At 40.7% G+C, this 19008-nt stretch overlaps 2 protein-coding genes across 2 annotated transcripts; one reads left to right on the forward strand and one right to left on the reverse strand.

Moving 5' to 3' along the window:
* Window positions 1-6: 6 nt before the first annotated feature.
* On the forward strand, window positions 7-11742 carry pusl1 (pseudouridine synthase like 1). The gene is made up of 8 exons (XM_018677704.2): window positions 7-266; window positions 362-422; window positions 1065-1252; window positions 4830-4979; window positions 6808-6978; window positions 10965-11019; window positions 11260-11422; window positions 11598-11742. The coding sequence occupies exons 1-8, from the start codon at window positions 211-213 to the stop codon at window positions 11660-11662; spliced, it is 909 nt and encodes a 302-aa protein (XP_018533220.1). The 5' UTR covers window positions 7-210; the 3' UTR covers window positions 11663-11742.
* Window positions 11743-11866: 124 nt separating this feature from the next.
* On the reverse strand, window positions 11867-19008 carry ddx19b (DEAD-box helicase 19b). Its single transcript, XM_018677707.2, is given in 12 exon segments — window positions 11867-14109; window positions 14276-14467; window positions 14958-15120; window positions 15505-15742; window positions 15939-16116; window positions 16266-16380; window positions 16628-16730; window positions 16950-17042; window positions 17379-17514; window positions 18085-18196; window positions 18277-18321; window positions 18799-19008. Coding segments are annotated over 12 exon segments (1494 nt in total). The 5' UTR covers window positions 18856-19008; the 3' UTR covers window positions 11867-14047.

Here is a 19008-nt window from a genome sequence, read left to right on the forward strand (position 1 = left end):
CCGGCTGTTGTGTTGTCTCTGCTGTAGGCCGGCGCATCTGTTCGGTCCCAAACACATGAGAGCTTCAGCAGAGGTTTGTAAAAGTCGACCTTCACGTAAAGACTGAAACATCAGTGAAAGCCGCGGTTACATTCTTGTTTAAATGTAACGTGTTACTGCTGTGAGTACGGACAACATGATCGAGAGGTGTCAGAGACATCTGGAGAGACCATGCACAACTGGGCACGTTACCTCATCTTTTTTCAGTACATTGGAACAAAATACAGGTGGGTCACCCTAGCAGGATGAGTTATTACATGTTAAGGTATCTTATTATTACACTTATTAACTATTCATCATTTGATTATCATTATTTTCACAGTGGTGCAGTCAAAGTGCCTCCTCATCAGGTGAAGAGGAAAGGGATCCAGGACCACTTGGAGGTCAGGTTTGCTAAAATTATTATATTGTCATAACCTCCAATGCATATTGCTCTCCTCCTTCCTTCTTTGCAAGCTCAGGTCAAGTCACTTAACTAAGTTATTATGTACATGTTATCTATTTTAAAAACATTCAGATGATCCTTGCTGTGAAGTTGCTTCAGTAATATGTGTTACACTGAGTGTGTCCATTTTATTAAGTAGGATATTAGGTAGGTTGAAGCTGCTTCAGAGAGGTGTTGATTCAACTGTGTGGTCATTTGTGGTGCTGTTGAATTGTACTGTGTTGCACTAAAACACATTTCTATATATTTTGTCTGCCCAATTTATATCAGTGTAGGCTAAATACAGAAACATCTCTCTGTATAAAGCAATACATTTCATTACCCTACAAATGTGTTAATAATTTTACATGCTTCACTGGAGCAGAAACAAAACCATTCATCAGTGATGTCGACAACTGCAGCATCATAGTGGTGACTTAACATCTCTGACTTGCTAACATACCCCTCTTTTCTCTGTTCTGATGTATCTTATTTTTGTCTGACAGGCGATGGTGACCTATGAATTACTTCAGTTTTTTTATTTTTACACAATATAACAACATAGCTTTTCACCTCTGATGTTCTCTTTGTTTGTGACCAGGATGCGATAAGGAGGCTGAGGCCCGTCAACCCAGTGTCTCTGACAGTCTCCAGCAGGACAGACACAGGTGTCCACGCCCTCTCTAACTCTGCCCACTTTGACCTCCAACGCAGTAACAACAAGCTGCCCTTTCCTGAAGACATTCTTGTTAAGGCCCTGAATTACCATCTCGGGTCTGAACAAATCAGGTGAGTCTGTTTTTTTTTGGTTTTTTTTTAGGTTTTTTGTTGTTGTTTTTTTCTCAAGTAAGAGTGAATCACTTCATTTCAGCAGTAAAGGTGAATGGAGCGTCTCCTCACACGTAGGTTAAATATAACACAGGGTCATTCAAATTGTGAACATGAACATTATAAGCTTATATCAGCTAAGCCACTGATACTGAACAACACATTTCTCTGTCTTATAAGATTAAAGCACTCATTTGTCTGAATATTTAATTCAAAAGTCAGAGGTATTAGAAGAAGAGCACGCACCATAGCTCTCATAACACAGTATCATACAATATCTCATCATACAATGACTCTCATTAGTCTTGTGATGAGTTTTCAAAATGTCCTTATTTCTGAAAGCTGCTGCAGTGGGTATATATTAATGACAAAGTGTATGTGTATATATATATATATATATATATGTGTATGTGTGTGTGTGTGTGTGTGTGTGTGTGTAACTTATGAATCCTAAGGGAACTGTTCTGTAAAAAAAAAAACAACAACATTATTTTACATTTTGTTTAAAGCCTTAAAGAACACAAAAAGGAAATTGTCCATCTGTATGTTTATTCTCACATTTATACAGAAATTCATGCTTCGTGTAGTGAATCACAAATAACTGTAAGTCTGTGTGTATGACTCAGCTTAATATCTGCTCCAACAGCTAGCAGCATCTAGCTGTGGAGAAATGTTACAAGGTCACCTGTTGAGCCTTTAAAGGAAAGTACAGGTCAAAATAGGGTTGCATGTGAATATTTCAAGTCCTGGTTGACAGTGTTTGATTTTTTTGTTTCTTCACCTCCTCTTTTAAAAATCGCTTCCGCACACATCTCTGCATTATTCAAAGCCACAGTCACTCTCTTACGACTACTTTGGTTTAGGGCTGCGGTGATGGTTTGTGACATTTAGACAGCAGCTTTTCTGTGCGAGAGAAGACAGAGGAGAAGGAGTTAGCGCTCTAGACAGACACACTCTGAATGAAGACAGAGAAATTAGAGTGTGAAGCAAAAAAAAGAGCCATTTGGGAAACACATGGAGAAGAGGAGGGAGGTGAGGGAAGCTCCCAGCATCCCTCTAATCCTTAAACCTGCAGAGAGAAGGTTAGAAAGGATTATCCCTGCTCTGCTTTTTGGTCTATAGCATCCGTTAATACACACACACACACACACACAAACACACACACACTTCTAGCTAAATGGAAACTACCATCATGATTAGTAAGTGAAACCTGCTGAGAAATATACAGTATATGCACATTTCTTGTTCTTAGTCAAGTTATATTACGAGGACACACCCCCTATGATTGGGCAGACGTTTTAAGCCTTGATCTGATCAGACACCACGAACCATCTTATTTGGATATAACCAAACAGAGTTTTTGTTACAGCAACAATCTGAATATGGCGTTGGTCTGCTGCCTCCTGAGACAGAGAGCCAAAGCACAATTTAAACATAGACTGCACACTGTAAATAAAAATAAAAATCTCTCTTTTGCTGGGCCTTGACTTGTCTCTCAGTGAAACTGGACCCTCAATTAGCTTAAAATGAGCAGCCCTTTTCCCATAAGGGGAAACTGCTGAGTAGCAAAATGGTGCCACGCCAAACAAAGCCCTAGTTCCCAAACGTGTGAGGCCATGCTTTGTACACTGCTTATGAAAATTTTATGTGCATGTGTGTGTCTGTGTGCGTGTGTGTGTGGTTTGGGGGCCAGGCAAAGGCTGTCACTTCACATTGGAGCAGGCGCTGAAGGCAGACGCAAGGGTTTCCTCTGCCACGTGTCACACCAAATCTCCTCCCCTGGAAACGTAACCTAGTTTCTCTCACTGTGTACAGGCATGCACACACACACACACACACTTAGATCAACTACACACGCATGTGATGTGATGTGTATATTTGATCACCATTGTTCTCATACTTCCATACACTCCAGTACGCCCCTGCCACTCGTCATCTCCCACTTTCTCTAACATACAAAAACAAAACATACACATGCATGACTGCATACTCTGTGTGCCAGCACAGGCATGTGTAGATGAACACTACAGGGTGCTAGTGTGCTTTGTGCACTGACAATTGGACCGGCACAGCTGGCTGCAGCTCTTTGTTCTTTTACTTCACAGCTGTAAGCGTTGAGGGTTTCCCACTTGTCACTGTACATCACATATTTGACCTATTGAACAGTGTGGAATTTTCTTGTTGTGTCAACTGTGAAAATTTGAGGAATGAAAATGAAACCAGCCATTAAGAGAAAATGGCTTTGTGTCATGTTGTTATAACTTCTTACCTGGAAACCTGGATATTAATGTAACTAGATTTGTAATTAGATTTGGGCATACTATATTGATGAAGACTGGAACTTGTTTTATTTATTGTTATTGGGAATTTAGATTATTCAGTCTGTAAAATACATTTTACATTTGAATATTTTCATGCACCATAGTTTCTATTTGTAAGACTTTTGACTGGTTGGTCAGAATCTGAATATGCTGTAAAACAAGTTTGTGTTAATTGTGTGAGAGCAGAGAGTTTTAATTACCTAACTCTTAATTTTATTTGATTGAAAACAGTGAATTGCTGTGTAGCAAAGAAGGATGGACTTGCCATGTGCCATTTAACATATTAACCATAAAAGCTGATGGTAACTTATTTAACATTTTCAACATTTTTCTATAATCACAAGAGCTTTAAACCACAAAAAGTCTGAAAAGCCAACAGCACAGCCAAAATATATTCAAACCCTTTTTGTTACAAATTTATTGTAAATCTCTGATGTTTTATTAGTCAGAACAGCTTTATTGTTTCAGCAGTGCACAAAGTAGATCACATAAAGAGCCATTCAATTAAATATGTATAGCTTTGATCAGAAATGCCAGTGACACTCTTCAGACTGCTTCATACAGACTCATGAATCGATCCACACACTGACTGATTTAATCATAAAAGGAAAATGTTTCATAGTGCATTACAGTTTTTTTTATGATCCATCCCTGCCCTGTGTGCCTCTGTGTGCACAAATACACAGGAAGTGTCCAGTGTTAGCCAGCAGCCCTGCTGGAGTCACATCAAAGAGCTTCGGCCTCTCGATCTGTTGTGATGCTAACTGTGTGAGCATAAGCGCTTTGCTCTTCAGGGGCTCTTGGCAGCCCTTTTAGCACTTTGACAACGGGTGTGCCTTTGTGCAAAAAGCTGCAACGTTGGCATTTTGGACAATGACTTGTGCTCAGCTTTTTCTTGCTGGCAGTACAAAATGTGAGTATTAACACCATCTGTGTCTGGAGACTACATCAGTTTGTCAAAAACACAGCTTGTTGTTGAGTTTTTGTATACATATCCAACAGACTTCAAATGTTAAACATTAATATCTGTGACTTTTTTTTATACCACAATAATACAGCAGGCACTTTCATGCAGAGTGTTAGCTGCATGTTGTATGAATGAATACTATAAATTAGAAATTACTGCTCATTACAGTTTCAGACTCAGAGTTTAAAGCTTTTCATGCCTGAACGGATGTTAGCTTTCACTCACAACTGCTACTTTTCCACTTTTCCAGGGTCACCCGTGCCCACCGCGTGCCTGATAACTTCCACGCCCGTTTTCACGCCAAGACCCGGACTTATGTTTACCGGATAGCCCTGGGATTCCCCCACCACTGTCAGCTTCCCCTCACAGACCACAATCTGTGCTGGAACATCCGCAACACGTGAGTTTATCTGCCCTACTCTCTTCATTCTCTCATCTGTCTGTTCATCCTTCATGATGATTTCCCCTAAAAGATAAAAATCAAGCCCAGACTCAAGCTCAGTCTAACGAGCAGGTTCACATACACACACACACACACTAACAGACACACTCTCAATAAGCTCATGCCAAGCCTTGCAGAAACAATGGCAAGTTAAACACATGAATAATCCACACGTGCCATGCCCGAACTGCAAATTAGGGCCAGTCAAACAAAGTGTTTTATCTAAGTCGACATCCCAAAAACAAACAAAGGGAGAAGGGGGGAGAGAAAGGAGAAAGGGATGAGGATCAACAGAGTATAAAAAGAGGGAAAGAAACAGGGCTTCATAGCTTTGACAGTGTTCTTTTAGTTGTGGTTGGATGATACAGAGCGTAAAGAAGCACATTACAGAGAGCGTACGTACGAGCATTTGTCTGCTCTTCTCTCCACTTTTTTGGGGGAAAGTAGGGCAAGATAAGCTGCGGGCTTATACACATGCAGAACAACACCCACGCACATTACCCTGACTGTGTGGGGTTTTTTTCACTCTCCCACCCCTTCTCCTTCCCTCCCTCGTTTCTCTCTCTCTCTGTGGCGTCTCTGCTTCGTTATCCCTCTCTCATTTTCAGCATCCATCTCATCCTTCCACCCCTGAGCATCTCTGCCTCAGCAGCCTCTCTCCATTCTCTCTTTGATCTGCCTCTCCCTCGTCATCACACACACACACACACCGTCTTTCTCACTGCAAAAAATATGAATTTCTACTGCTCATTTTAATGCTGAATTTAGTCTTGAAATCTTGCATTTCTTAGAACAAGTGCAATAATCAGACTCTGAAATAAGCAAGATCATAGGTGGCTTTACTTTTCCAAGAGTGCTTTGAAATCTAGTGATCACGTTGCAGGAGAATTTGGGAAATTATTGAAAGATTAATTGCATGGTCTGAGAAAATCTGTTTTCACATTATATATTCACATTTATATATATTTCTTGAAACAGAGCCTTGAAAGCTTTTGAAAAAAAAACAAACAACTAAACTGCAATTATTATATTTTCTATTAACGTAATAAGGATATGTTGAATTGAAGTCAAATATCGATACTTAAATTATCAGTAAAATGAAACAAAAATATTGGGCAAACAAACATTTTTAATCATGAATATTTGACTATTTTTATTGTATTACTGCTTCAGTTGTCAGATAAAGAAACTGGAATACAAGGTAATAAAAAGTTGTTATAGACCAGCCTGATTGATCTGGAAAGGATCAAACATTTCTTTTTTTAAAAAGTCTGAACACAAGAATAGATGACATTTTTTGCAGTGCTCAACCACATCTTCATTCATAACTAACTCTCTTGTCAAGATTTTAAATTAGTGCATTAAGATTTTAATTAGTGAGTCACTCAGCACACTCCTCTATTTCCCTGCTCGCTGTATCTCTCTCTCTCTCGCTCTGTCAGATCATATTTAAGAAGTGACAGAAGCATGTGACTGTAGAGAATCAGAGCACCGGGCCCACTCTCGCTCTCTCCCTCAAATGAACCTGTCACCAACATGCTCTGCGCTCTCACGTGGCACTGTGCTGCAGATATTTCACATTATATAAGTTCACCAATAAATTATTTTTGAGGAAGCAGGAACAAAGAGGCCTGAAACCAGTTGTACTGGCAGTACATTGCATCCCATCTGCTTGACCTCGCCTTATGTGCAACTTAAGTTATCACATAGCTGCAGAAGGTCTGTTGACCTCCACTGTCTGTTCTTAACAGCCACAAAAACATCTCCTCTTCATGTGTCTCATCAGGGAGCTGGATATGGGAGCCATGCGCCAAGCTGCTGCCCTGCTGGTTGGGACTCACAACTTCAGCAGCTTCAGGGCCATCAACTCTGACATGCCTTTTAAAAACCCTGTCAAGACACTGGATGTGGTCGACATACAGCCAGGCAGCTCTTTTGCACACGCACACTTCCACAGGTAGGCTCAACAATTCAAGGAAGACTGATCACAAATTTTTAACATGCATGGATATAAGGTGTCAAATTGAAGCTGGACTGATACTTGGAACCAGGAGAAAGCAACTAGCCTGCTTCTGTCCAACGCTAAGAAAATACCTACCAACACCTCTAAAGCACATTAGTTTACATTTCCCTGTGTCTTTATGCAAAGCTAAGCTGTCTGTTGTCTGTAACTTCATACTAAATGGCCAGATATGAGAGTGGCATCAGTTTTCTCATCTAACTCTTGGCAATAAACATATTTCCCCAGATGTCAAACTATTACTTTTAAAAGAATTTATGCAGAGGTGCATGGCACATGTGCGTAAGACTGTCCTACAACAGGTTCTACAGAGGGTTTCGTTTCCAGGCAAGAGTACCTTCAGGTTATTTGTGTGTTTCAGCACAGTGACTCACACTGATTGGTTTGGGTGCCCCGTAAGGGCAGGGTGAAATCTATGGTTGTAGCATGAAACTCAGAGCCCATTGCAGGCCTCCCAGTGAGGTTTATTGCTGGCAGGAAAAAAGAAGTAGCAGAAGAAGCACATGGCTGTCTGCAGCCTCCCTGGGCCAACACTGGCGTTAGCAGTAACACAGTAATAGGGGAACTGATTGTTCCAGATCATAGAAAAAAAGCCAGGAAAATAATGAAATTATACATGTGCTGTTCCACTCCCTCAAAAAACAGGTTGTGTTTCTCAATCTTGCGTCAACTGCTGCTCAAGAAGTTGGGCCAAAGTTTTGAATCATTTACAGTCACTCCACCCAGCCAGCTCTGCATGTACAGCCTAGAAAATCTTCCTTTCATGCTTCAGTCAGACTCAGTGGTGTGTTTTGATGTGATATTTAGGTGAACTGCAGGTCAACCAGACTCCAATCTAATCTTTTCTTAATTGTTGACAAACTGAAGTTTCTCTGAGAAATGGATGATATCCAGTTCAGAACAGCTTGTCCTTCATATTATACACATCACTGCAAAACCGTTTTTTATGATGTATCATAGGAAGTATTCACTTCTTATTATAGGACATCTGATCCATCTGTGATGCATATCAGATTATACAGGTAGAAGCTCTTTGTGTGTTTTAACTATGGTGGTGTGTGTGTGTGTGTGTGTGTGTGTGTGTGTGTGCGTGTGTGTGTGTGTGTGTGTGTCGGTGTCAGAGTCAGAGAGAGAGATGGGGTGATGTGAGCTCTGTTAGATTACACATCCACGGGGGTCATTCTGTGTGCCCTTTCATGGACATCAATTATTTGTCTGAAAATATGGTGCACAAGATGGACATGAGAAGCAGCTCTCAGTCTAAATGTCACATAGTCCCTCAACCCCAAAATACATGGTACATTAACAAGCTGTGAGCATCAGGCTTACAGGTCTGTAATGTATTTGCACTGAGGTGTCCATAGTTTGAGTTTTCACCAAAGAAAAACCTTTTCCCTCTTTTATTCTCCACAAAAATTCCATGAATGGCCAGATGTGGGAGTCTCAGTCGGGTTTTGGTCCTAGAGAAAGTCAGCCAGTTGAGCTGCATGTTCACTTTTTCATGAGGGTCACTATTCTAGGTAACAGTGATAAAACAAGAAGAAACTGAGCAGTAAATTATTGAAAAGCCAAAGGTTGAACTACATTTTTGATCCTAAAACAGGGAGCTGTGCGGTATGTGTGGCTAAGTTCTCTGGTCTCCATTCAACATGGAAAAAATGGGATATTTTTCCCCCAGAAATGGTTGATCTCATTGTCATACATAAGTGAACAGCTCTCTATTTCAGAGCTTTGTGGTTACCACATTGTACATTCACTCTAAGACTTGTGTTCACTTCTGATTGGGATTTATTGTAAATTTAATCAGCATTAACAATTCAGCTTCTGACTGATAAGTAGGATATCATAGAATTTGGTTGTACTCTAAATTATACTATAAACAGTATGTGTACAGGACTGTAGGAATTAAGTTATCATGTTCAACTACCTTGTCTAATTGGAAAGAAACATTACATGCTTGCTTTGCACTTCAAAAACTCCAAACACCCTTCTCCTTTAAATGCTAAGATTACAACTTGCAATTATTTTCATGATAAATTAACTGTAATAACTTTGGTGATTCCTTAACTTCCATCATCAGGTCAACATTTTAATTTGTCCAGAACTTTGTTTTATGGCTGATTACCTTCAAAACTTAAAGCATTCCCATCAGCCACGCCTTCACTTTGTGTTTAATGCTAATTTAGCGCTAGCATGCTAATATGCTGCAGTAAGACAGTGAACATGCTAAAGATGATACCTGCTTAACATCAGCATATTAGCATTGTCTTTGTGAGCATGTTAGCATGTGTTAGCGTTATTAGCTCAGGGCGCAACTGTTGTACATTCTCCCAGAGATGCTAGCATGGGTCTTTGTTTCATTTTGCCTTTATTAAATTGACTATCTGTGTTTTAATTTTTTTTCTTAAAATTCCTTTAAAAAAAAAAAATTGCTAACAATGTCATTGTGGACATGATAACATTGAGCTCAAAGTACCACTGTGTCAACATACAGCCTCACAGAGCTGCTAGCATGACTCTTAGAAGACTCATATTGCTGTTTCTTGATAAATTACTTAATCAGTCAATTAGCAGAATTGCTTAAAATGTATTTTCTGTCAATAAGCTAATTGATTAATCCTTAATTATGCTATACCCCTAGAGCTCGCTTTTATCATTGCTGTCATTACCTTGTTAAGAAATTTATAAGAGGAGACACACAAACACAGAAGCACTTGTGTGACTGTGCAGTGTGAGACACAGCCCTGCTCCAGCCTCATCTAAAGATATTGTCCCTCACCAGAGTCCATGAGCTAACAGCCCTGCTGTATAAATCTGTCTTTGCGCTCCTTACATGTCAAATGTAATCAGACAGCAAGCGCCGAGTCAAATTTGCATTTGACCCAATTCTTTCTGTGTGCCTGTTTGCTCAGTTCACTCTTTCCTCCCCAAAATATCAAGTCAGACTTGGCTGGGAAAAAAAAGCTGCTGTGACTTAAACACTGAGACAACAAACATCAGTGAAAAGAAAAACTGAATGTCAAATTGCAAGAAAGAGAGAGGAAAAAAAACAGATTCGTAGTTTCTATGGCATTACACATAATCCTGTTGGGCCTAAGCTGCAGTGGCGTATTCAGCATGTGACATTTAAACAAATCTTTGCATGATGAGAGTCCTGGGCTCTATCTGATATCTGGCGTAAGAATGAATGTCACATCAGCCTCCAACTCTGTCCACACAGTGGGGGGAGGCATTGAAATGTGTAACAAAAGAGAGACCATGTCTTAACAGAGCTTCTGGTTGAAATATATCATTCAGTTTTAGATCTAGGTTATGTCAAAGGAAATAAATTTTTATAGAAACATTTGATCTTAAAGAAATAAATCAATTGGTGTCATTCTGATCCACGCTCCTCCTACATATCTATTCATTCATTATCTATGCTGCTTATCTTTAAGGGTCGCTGGAGCCAATCCCAGCCGACACTGGGCAAGAGGCGAGGGGCCGGGTACACCCTGGACAGATCGCCTGTCCATCGCAGGGCCAACATACATAGACAACCATTCACACTCACATTCACACACCTGCAGCATTAGAGTCAACAATTAACCTAACCTGCATGTCTTTGGACTGTGGGAAGGAAGTCAGAGTATCCAGAGAGAATCTATATAGTGACTGAATAATTCAGTATTATCTTTTGACAGCCATTGAAGATATTGTTGTGCTTGTGAAGTGACACTTAAAAACCCTGTAGTGATATTTAACCTTTCTTTAGTATGGCTTATTTAGTCAGTGATGCCAAGTAGACTTCCTGCCTTCAGCGATTAATGTTATTAATGTAATGTTTGATGAGAAGTGTTGTGGATGTGCCTTAAAGCCTTTGTGCACTTTTCGTCCAATATGCAGACAACAGAAAGACATCAGCAGTTTTGTCTCTTTTTCAGGGACATACCAATCTGGGAGCTGACTTTTAGGAGCAAATCTTTTCTCTACAAGCAGGTGTGTTCCCTTTAAATGTCCTCAATTTATGTAAAGTGTCTGATAGATTTATGCTAATGTGCTTATGTGTGATTGTGTTGTTGTTCATTGTGAGTGTGCATTGCCATCTGCTGGTGATGACTGAAAAATATGGATCATTCAGCCTAAAGTGTTAAAATTGTCCAACCTTTTCCCTACTGATACTGTCATATTATCAGTATATATTAGCGTAAAAGTTGTTGCTTCGGCCCTGCGCTGCAGGTGCGGAGGATGACAGGGGCCCTGGTGGCAGTAGGCCAGGGGCGGCTGTCAGTGCCCCAGCTAAAGGACATAATGGAGGCTCAAGACTCTGTGGCCTACCCACAGGCCATGGCTGCTCCGGCTCACGGCCTGTTCCTCACCAGGGTGGACTACAGAGACACAGGTGAGTACACTTGAAAACAACAGACTAAATCTAAATCAGGAAATGACCAACATGTCTAATATCTAATAATATTGAAAATGGCTGCTTTAATGTGACACAGCGCTAGCAAGATATTCTCATTCTTTCATTGTCAGCTCATGTTTCAAATCAATTAATTTTTTTTCTACCTCCATAGACCTGCAGCTTCCACAACAGTCATCAGAGGAGCAACTTTCCTCCACTGGAAACACAGATGATTAATTCTACTTGTACAATTCATTCATGTTAATGTATTTCCATACTGCTGTTATGTAATGATTGTAATAAAGTTTTTGTACTTAGATGCATATTTTTCTTTTCCGATGACAAAACACAGCAGCTTGACTTTGAGTCAGTGGTCCTTATTAGGTGTTTTTAACAAATCTATTTCCACAATTCCAACAAGCATTAGACTACATACAGATGGACATCTATATGTTCTTTTAATTCAACATATTAAGAATACATAACTGTGTCCATGAATGCAGCTCAGCTACAGAATACCACACACCTTGATCCTATCATTGTCTACACATGACCTTTAGGTTACAACAGACAACTTGCTTTAAGCCTGGTTAGGCAGTATTACTCCTATGTATACATGTATGAACTGGGTTTTGTAGGTTCTCACAATTATCAAACAAGGTATACAACATGTGGAGGAGAGTGTTAAGTTCTATAGCACAAAACTGCTTTGTGTGTCCATGGCTCTCGTACAGTGGTATTAACATTATGGATCAACAAAGTGCACACACTCTCACTGATAATGTATACATCCAAATGTCCAAATAAAACTGCATACATTTCTTCTTTACCCAAAGGTCTTCACAGACCATTCTTGTGGATTTTCAGCACACTCACTTGCTTCTAATTTGGCTGCATCTGCTCACTGAGTTGAGTGATTTTCAGCAAGTTGTCCGTAAACAGTCCATTAAAACCGGACTACCACCGGCAGTCTTCTCTGCGCCGGTGGGAGCCAGATGAGGTTTGTAGAAGGTTCAGACTGACCAATCACTGCCCTTAATGTTCCAGTGCATTGATCAAATACACCAGACATCACGCCGTTTCCTTAATTTTGTTCAGTCACCCACTGATGCAAGGTTAACTGATTTAGGCTCACCGTATTCGAAGTGCTGCGTCTGTCAAAATTGAACCTCATGAGGAATGTTTTTGCACTTCTTAGAAGTGACAAACTGTCAAATAATTCAGTCACACTATATCTTTAACCTAAAATTTTTAAATATGTACACAAGTACATGTTTTCTATCCATGCGACCATGTTGGAGCAACACAGTGAAATCTGATTGGCATAGGTCCTCTGGTACCTCAAGTCAATTCAGCATTTGGTTTCATGAAGATAATTCACACATCCTAAAGACGTTCATAATTCAATATATAATCAAAATTTCAAGTGTTAGTCAGAATATTAAGCCCAATGTCTTAGAATATCAATAACAAAATCATATGTATATATAATGCACTTGAGGAAGGCATTGCGTATTTTTTTAAACTCACAATCCTTAGTAACAGCACAGTCTGGGTGAAGAATGTAGCTGAGCTAAAGTCAAACTGGAGACCCTGATTGAAAAAGATTGTGTGGGACAGTGAGACACAAAGGGAAACTGATCACATTAGACCTTAACGGCCATATTTGGAATCAAAATGAGGCTTTACGAGACAGATGAAGGAAAAAAGAAGACTGATGGTTAATGCTCAGCAGTGGCGCCAAGCCTGTCCTGATCATGGCCATAATAGTTTTTAAAATGACATAAAAGTGTGTAAGATGTGTGGTTGGCTGATGATTGATTACTAAACACAGAAACACCTAAATGACTTGGAGTTAGTAGTGTATTATCACTCTAGGCAGCCTTTTTTGGCATTTGACTACACACCCTGATGCTAAAGCTGAGGTTAATTCAGGATTCATTTGTGTCATGTGAATACAGGTTGATAGTATTTGATAATAGCTATCACAGGTTGATAAGTTTGCATAGACCCTTGAAACCCAACCATCACCATCTCAATAACATAATCTTAATGATTAAACTACCACTCGGAGCAGCATACCCAACTTCACCCTTTGTACTGATTTTGGGAGATATGACAAAGCACAATAGAAGCTGTAATAGTCTACATGATACGATTACATTCAGTTATACTTTTGTTCTTTAAAATTAAAGAAAACTTTGTGGCACATAAAAATGGTTATTTCTCTATTAGGGTTTTTGTGAATCTCTTTAACAGAATAACTTGTATCATGCCACCACTACAGCAAACACCAAAAAGTGTTTTTAATCCAAGTGTGTTGAGTAAAACGGAGTCGACTATGCCTGCTTTTGCAGCATCACGATACACAGCGATAAACTCATAGACTTTATTCAAAGAGGTACAAAGAGTGAAATGGGGTATGTTCCAGAGACTTACAAAACACGCGTCTGAGAGGAAACATAGCCACGTGTAAACATATGCTGTGTTTGTGGTTCTGCTCCTTCCTCTGACGGCTAAAAAGATAAAAGCATAAAACACTGTAGGAGCGTACAGTCCTTGGAGAGCGAGGAGGGGAAGGGGAGTCGGGTTGGCGTCCTTCATGCGATCGCGCCCCTCTCCTTAGCAGGCGATTTTCTCAATTTCGTCCAGATCATCTGTATCTAGTTTTTCAATCCTTTTATCTGTAGGGGGAAAGCCCACAGAATACAGAGAGGCTCATTCAGAGGGTTGACATATGGTGGATCAACAGCTTGAAAAGCACCCTCTCCCAAAAATATGTAATGGTTCTTAATGCACCTTAATGCAACTTGATCTATTGTTTGTAACTTGTAGCACTGTCACACTTACTGAAATGCTCCTGGATCCTGTTGAGGATGTTCATGCTCATCTTGCTGTCTACCATGTTAATGGCCAGTCCCCTTTTGCCAAATCGACCTGTGCGGCCAATCCTGTGCAAGTATGTCTCGTTGTCAGGGTTACCGTCCTTGTCCACTGGCAAGTCAAAGTTGATCACCACAGAGACCTGCTCAACATCAATGCCTGAATGTGAGACAAGCAAGATGAGAGATATTTAAAATTATTATTATCATCTGTAATAACTGTAGTATCACAGTTCAGTCTTGCATTCAGTCAACAATGCCATATTTTGAAACAGTGCCAAGTTTTCCAGTAAGAGAACTATAGACTCAACTGCATTCTTTATCTTTACCCCTTGTACAAGCCCACTACTCTGTCAGGCTGTGGCAGTAAGTGAAACATACACTGACACAGGAAAGAGAACAGGCATCTCTGGGATCTTGAAAATATCTTTGAACATCCAACTCACTACTGGAAAACTGGGGGGAAAAGGTAATGCTTAATATTTTTCCTCTAAGGTTTGCAATGGGAACACTACGTGGCCAAACTACAGAGAAATGTATATTGTACTAAAGCCAGAGCTATCTAGCTTATCAAATACTGAGAGCAGATAAATAAAAGTCATGATCACATTATGTTTACTATTTCCATTCTGATAGCACAAGGTCCTTACCTCGAGCACAAACATTTGTGGTGACCAGGACCTTCTCCTTGCCATCTCTGAAGCGTTCGATGACAGCAGCTCTCTGCTCCACCTGCATCTCTCCACTGAGCAGCGCCACCTGGTGGCCTTCTCTGGACAGCTCCCCTGCCAGCCAGCCTGCAGTCTTCCTTGTCTGGATCACAAGAAGAAAAGAGTGTGCAGCAGCTACTTTATCAGCCAACTAGATGCTCATGGAACAAAGGACCAAATGTGAAAACATAACTTGGCAACAGCAGCTGATTAACAGGAAGAGTCAGAGTGTAAAAACACCCTGATGAAGGCTCTGTGTTGAAAAAAGCAGGCTGGTGTTGACAAGTTATTTTTACACATTTGGATCACACAAGAAAAAAAAGCTACAAAAGTTGAAGAAAAGCAGGCTTGTTTGAAATAACAGACGACACAGTTAAGGAAAACTGTATTTTTAACTCATAAAAGCAACTAGAGGAAACAAAACCTGTCTCTACTGTCAACTATTTGTGGAATAAAAAGGAACGGTTAAACCTCTGTGGGAACTCACATGGCAGAAGATCATGGCCTGGGCGATGGTGATGGCTCCGTAGATATTACAGAGGGCTTGGAACTTCTCCTCCTTGCAGTTGCACAATACATAGTACTGTTTGATAGTATCCAGCGTCTCCTCCTCTCTCTTCAGCTTGATGATGTTGGGGTCAGGCACGATGCGCTGGGCGAAGTTCCAAACTGTCTCTTCAAACGTGGCTGAGAACAGCAACATTTGGCAGTTTTTAGGCAGCATCCTGCGTGGCAGAGAAGGGAAGAGTGAGGTCAGTAGCTGCAGATTTATAAAGGGTTAAAGCTTATCCATGTGAACAGATTACACATTAATTATGGTTTCTGGACATTGTACATGAGCTTGCACAGCATTATGACTGCCTAAGTTATCTCTAACTTTTCCCAAGTGGTTGTCTTTTATCTCAGTTTATTTCTACTGACCTCTGGATGCGGATGCTCTGGTCCTGGTGACCCTGTGTGGCGATCATGACGTCAGCCTCATCCAGCACAAACACCTTGATCTTCTTGGGGTCTATGAACTTGAACTTACTGCACCAGTCCAGCATGGTACCAGGTGTGCCAATAACTATCTGTTCCTGCAGCTTCACACCCCGCTGCACTGGAACATTCACAAGAAAACAAGCCCTTGTCAACACACAAAGCAAACTCTTGGGTGCATGTGTGTTTTCATAAATAGGCAACAGTTCAATCTATGAGAGCCCATGTGTAGAATTGTTAAAAAAAAAAAAAAAAGCAGATATGCCTTACATTTATTTCCTCTGATGGCGTAGACTAATTTGACCTCAGGATAGTGCTTGCCCATCTGCTCGATCACCTTACCAGTCTGAAGTGCCAGCTCATAGGTGGGTGACACACACAGGCACTGGTGGAGAGAGGTGGAATGAGGGAGATAAATGCTCTGGTCATTTTGTTCAAGTTATGAGCCTTTTTGCAGCATTAAATAATTACTGTGCAAGACAGAATTAGACTGATAAAAAAGAGAGGACACAAGAGGAGCACGTACAAAGAGGGTGTCAGAGGTGTCAGTCTCCAACTGGCACATTTATCATTAAGAATCTTAAGATTTCAAGTTGAGAATTTCTAAAACAGTGAGCAAAGTTAATACTAACCTGGGGATATCTGTTGTTGGGGTCTACGTGGCTGAGCATGGCCAAGACAAAGGCAGCTGTTTTCCCTGTTCCTGACTGCGACTGGGCAATCAGATTCTGTGGACTAGAGGAATGAGGAAATGGGGAATTAAATCGCAGGCACTAGCAGTAAAATTGTGTTTGGTCTTGGCACCTTGCATGACATACTGGTGCCAAGTGGTGTAAATCGATTTTAAAGTAATATAGTACCTATTCAGGGTGAACGATTTCAGTGAGTATTGAGAGACATAATGCTTTGCTGGAGGAGTCCACAGGATATGCATACAGTGTAAAGGATACTCACGGTTCAGCCAGCATCATAGGTAAGGCAGTCTCCTGGATTTTAGACGGCCGGTTGAAACCCATGCCGTACACGCCCTGAAGCAGCTGAGGTTTGCTGGTAGAAGACAGTCAAATGTCACATCTTCTGCAAAGTGTTTTTCAGATCTCTTCAAAATACTTCACCACTTTGTTTGTGTACAAGGTGTGGCTATTAAATAATGACTAATGCCTTCCAGAGGTCCAGTCTCTTTAATTAACAGCAACGCTTCATATACACATTTCAGGGCAAGTGCACACCCACAAGTTTTTGGCTCTAAACCACCCTTTCTAACTACATGCATCTGTCACATATTCTCAATATGAGTGATAACTGATTAATAAAGATAACAGGTACCTCAAAATAATGTAGGGTAATGAAAGAAATAAACTGAAAAATAGAGGATACACTTACAGTCGCAACTCCTCAAAGGACTTGACAGAGTAGAGTGGAGAGTTGGGATCCTTCTGAAGGACTTCCACTTGGTTAGTATTATTGACAAGATTATTCCGAATCAACTTGTTCAACAATGACTGTGCCGCTTTGTCCTCTGGTGAAAGAAAAACACAAATTCAAATTACAGCCGTCAGAAGAATCAGGTCTGGACAGTCTTCCGGGGGTTGCCCTTTCAGCGCATGCAGCACAGAATCGGAGGGTGTCCCTGTGATATACATTCAAACTTAGTGGAACTTTATTAGTAAACTAAAATTTAGTTTAGTCTAGGGTTAGAGCCTGCAGGAAACAAGTGCTGCAGGACAGAACATCATCAACACAACCATTCCCACGCCATAAATTCTCCAGACAATTACCTGCTACATTCACACATCGGTTCAATCGGACATTGAACGTGCTAGGAAGATGGAAGGGTCAAGCCTGTTTAATGTCCTTTCCAACTAATTCGAACATTTGAGTTCTCACATACAGTTTCACTGGGTAATGTGAAGAAAAGGTCAGGTTTGCAGTGCGTGTATGAAAGCAGCTTATGTTGCATTAACAATTACAACCCAAGTGACAACTAAGCATCTCACTTAGGGACGATCAAGAATGTAAGGCCGACTCACTATAGGATTATTATTCTTGTAGAATATAAATTGTAGCATATAAATAATAAGCCGCCCACCTTTGTCGTCGTCATCTGCTGCCTTGTTGTCTCCTTCAGCTTCTGACTTTGCAGCTGCACTGCTGGAGTCTGTTGCGTTTGCAGCGGTGCCTGCAAAGTTAAAAAATTAATACTTTTATTTACACCAGAAAACATTTTGGGACTACCGGTTCTCTGACTACTGATTCTTACACTCAGTGCAGTCATATGCACTTACCATTTGCATTCTGGTTTCTCTTTTATTTGAAGGTTACCGATCTGCAAGGAAGAATAGCGGAAAGTTTACGGAGTTGTTTGATGCTTGCCACCTTATTAGAGTCAGTCTGTGATTCTCATGGTAATACACGACGGGTACAAGCTGAGGCCGAGTTAGGACTATTGCACCTTCAGCTGAGCTATTTTGGAGCCTCTTGCATCATTTGCTTGTTAGCTGGCTAAGTGCTAAAGCTAGTAACTCATTGAGCACGCAGCATCTCGGCTCTAGCTAACTTACTTTAGCTCCGACGCCATACCGGAATCACCCGGTAGTTTCGTTTTCACGTAAATGATAACGGTACTGAGAGGAGCTACCGCAGGGCTGTAGTCAGTCAGTGGTAATATTGTCATTGTGCAATTTTACGTGACAGAAAGAATGCCGACCGTCTGGCTTTCGTTAACATTGTTCCACAACAGGCCAGAGCATCATCTAAACAGGCTAACAACACGTTAGCTCGTGTTGCGTAAGTTACGGTTTACCGATTCCGCTGCGGCTTCTTGTTCGTCCACCGCCTGGGCCCAAGAGTCTGTAGCCATCGTGGGACAATTTCTTCTGTAGTTATTATACTCAGGATAACTCAACTAGGAAAGCTAGCTCAGACTGCCGAGTCAGTAACGTGAAAGTAACTATTTCCCACAATGGCGTGCCGAAACCGATTTTAGGCACAGGTGTAACAGCTCACATGTCCG

This window comes from Lates calcarifer, linkage group LG12 (genome assembly GCF_001640805.2).
Source record: "Lates calcarifer isolate ASB-BC8 linkage group LG12, TLL_Latcal_v3, whole genome shotgun sequence".
Classification (NCBI taxonomy): domain Eukaryota; kingdom Metazoa; phylum Chordata; class Actinopteri; family Centropomidae; genus Lates; species Lates calcarifer.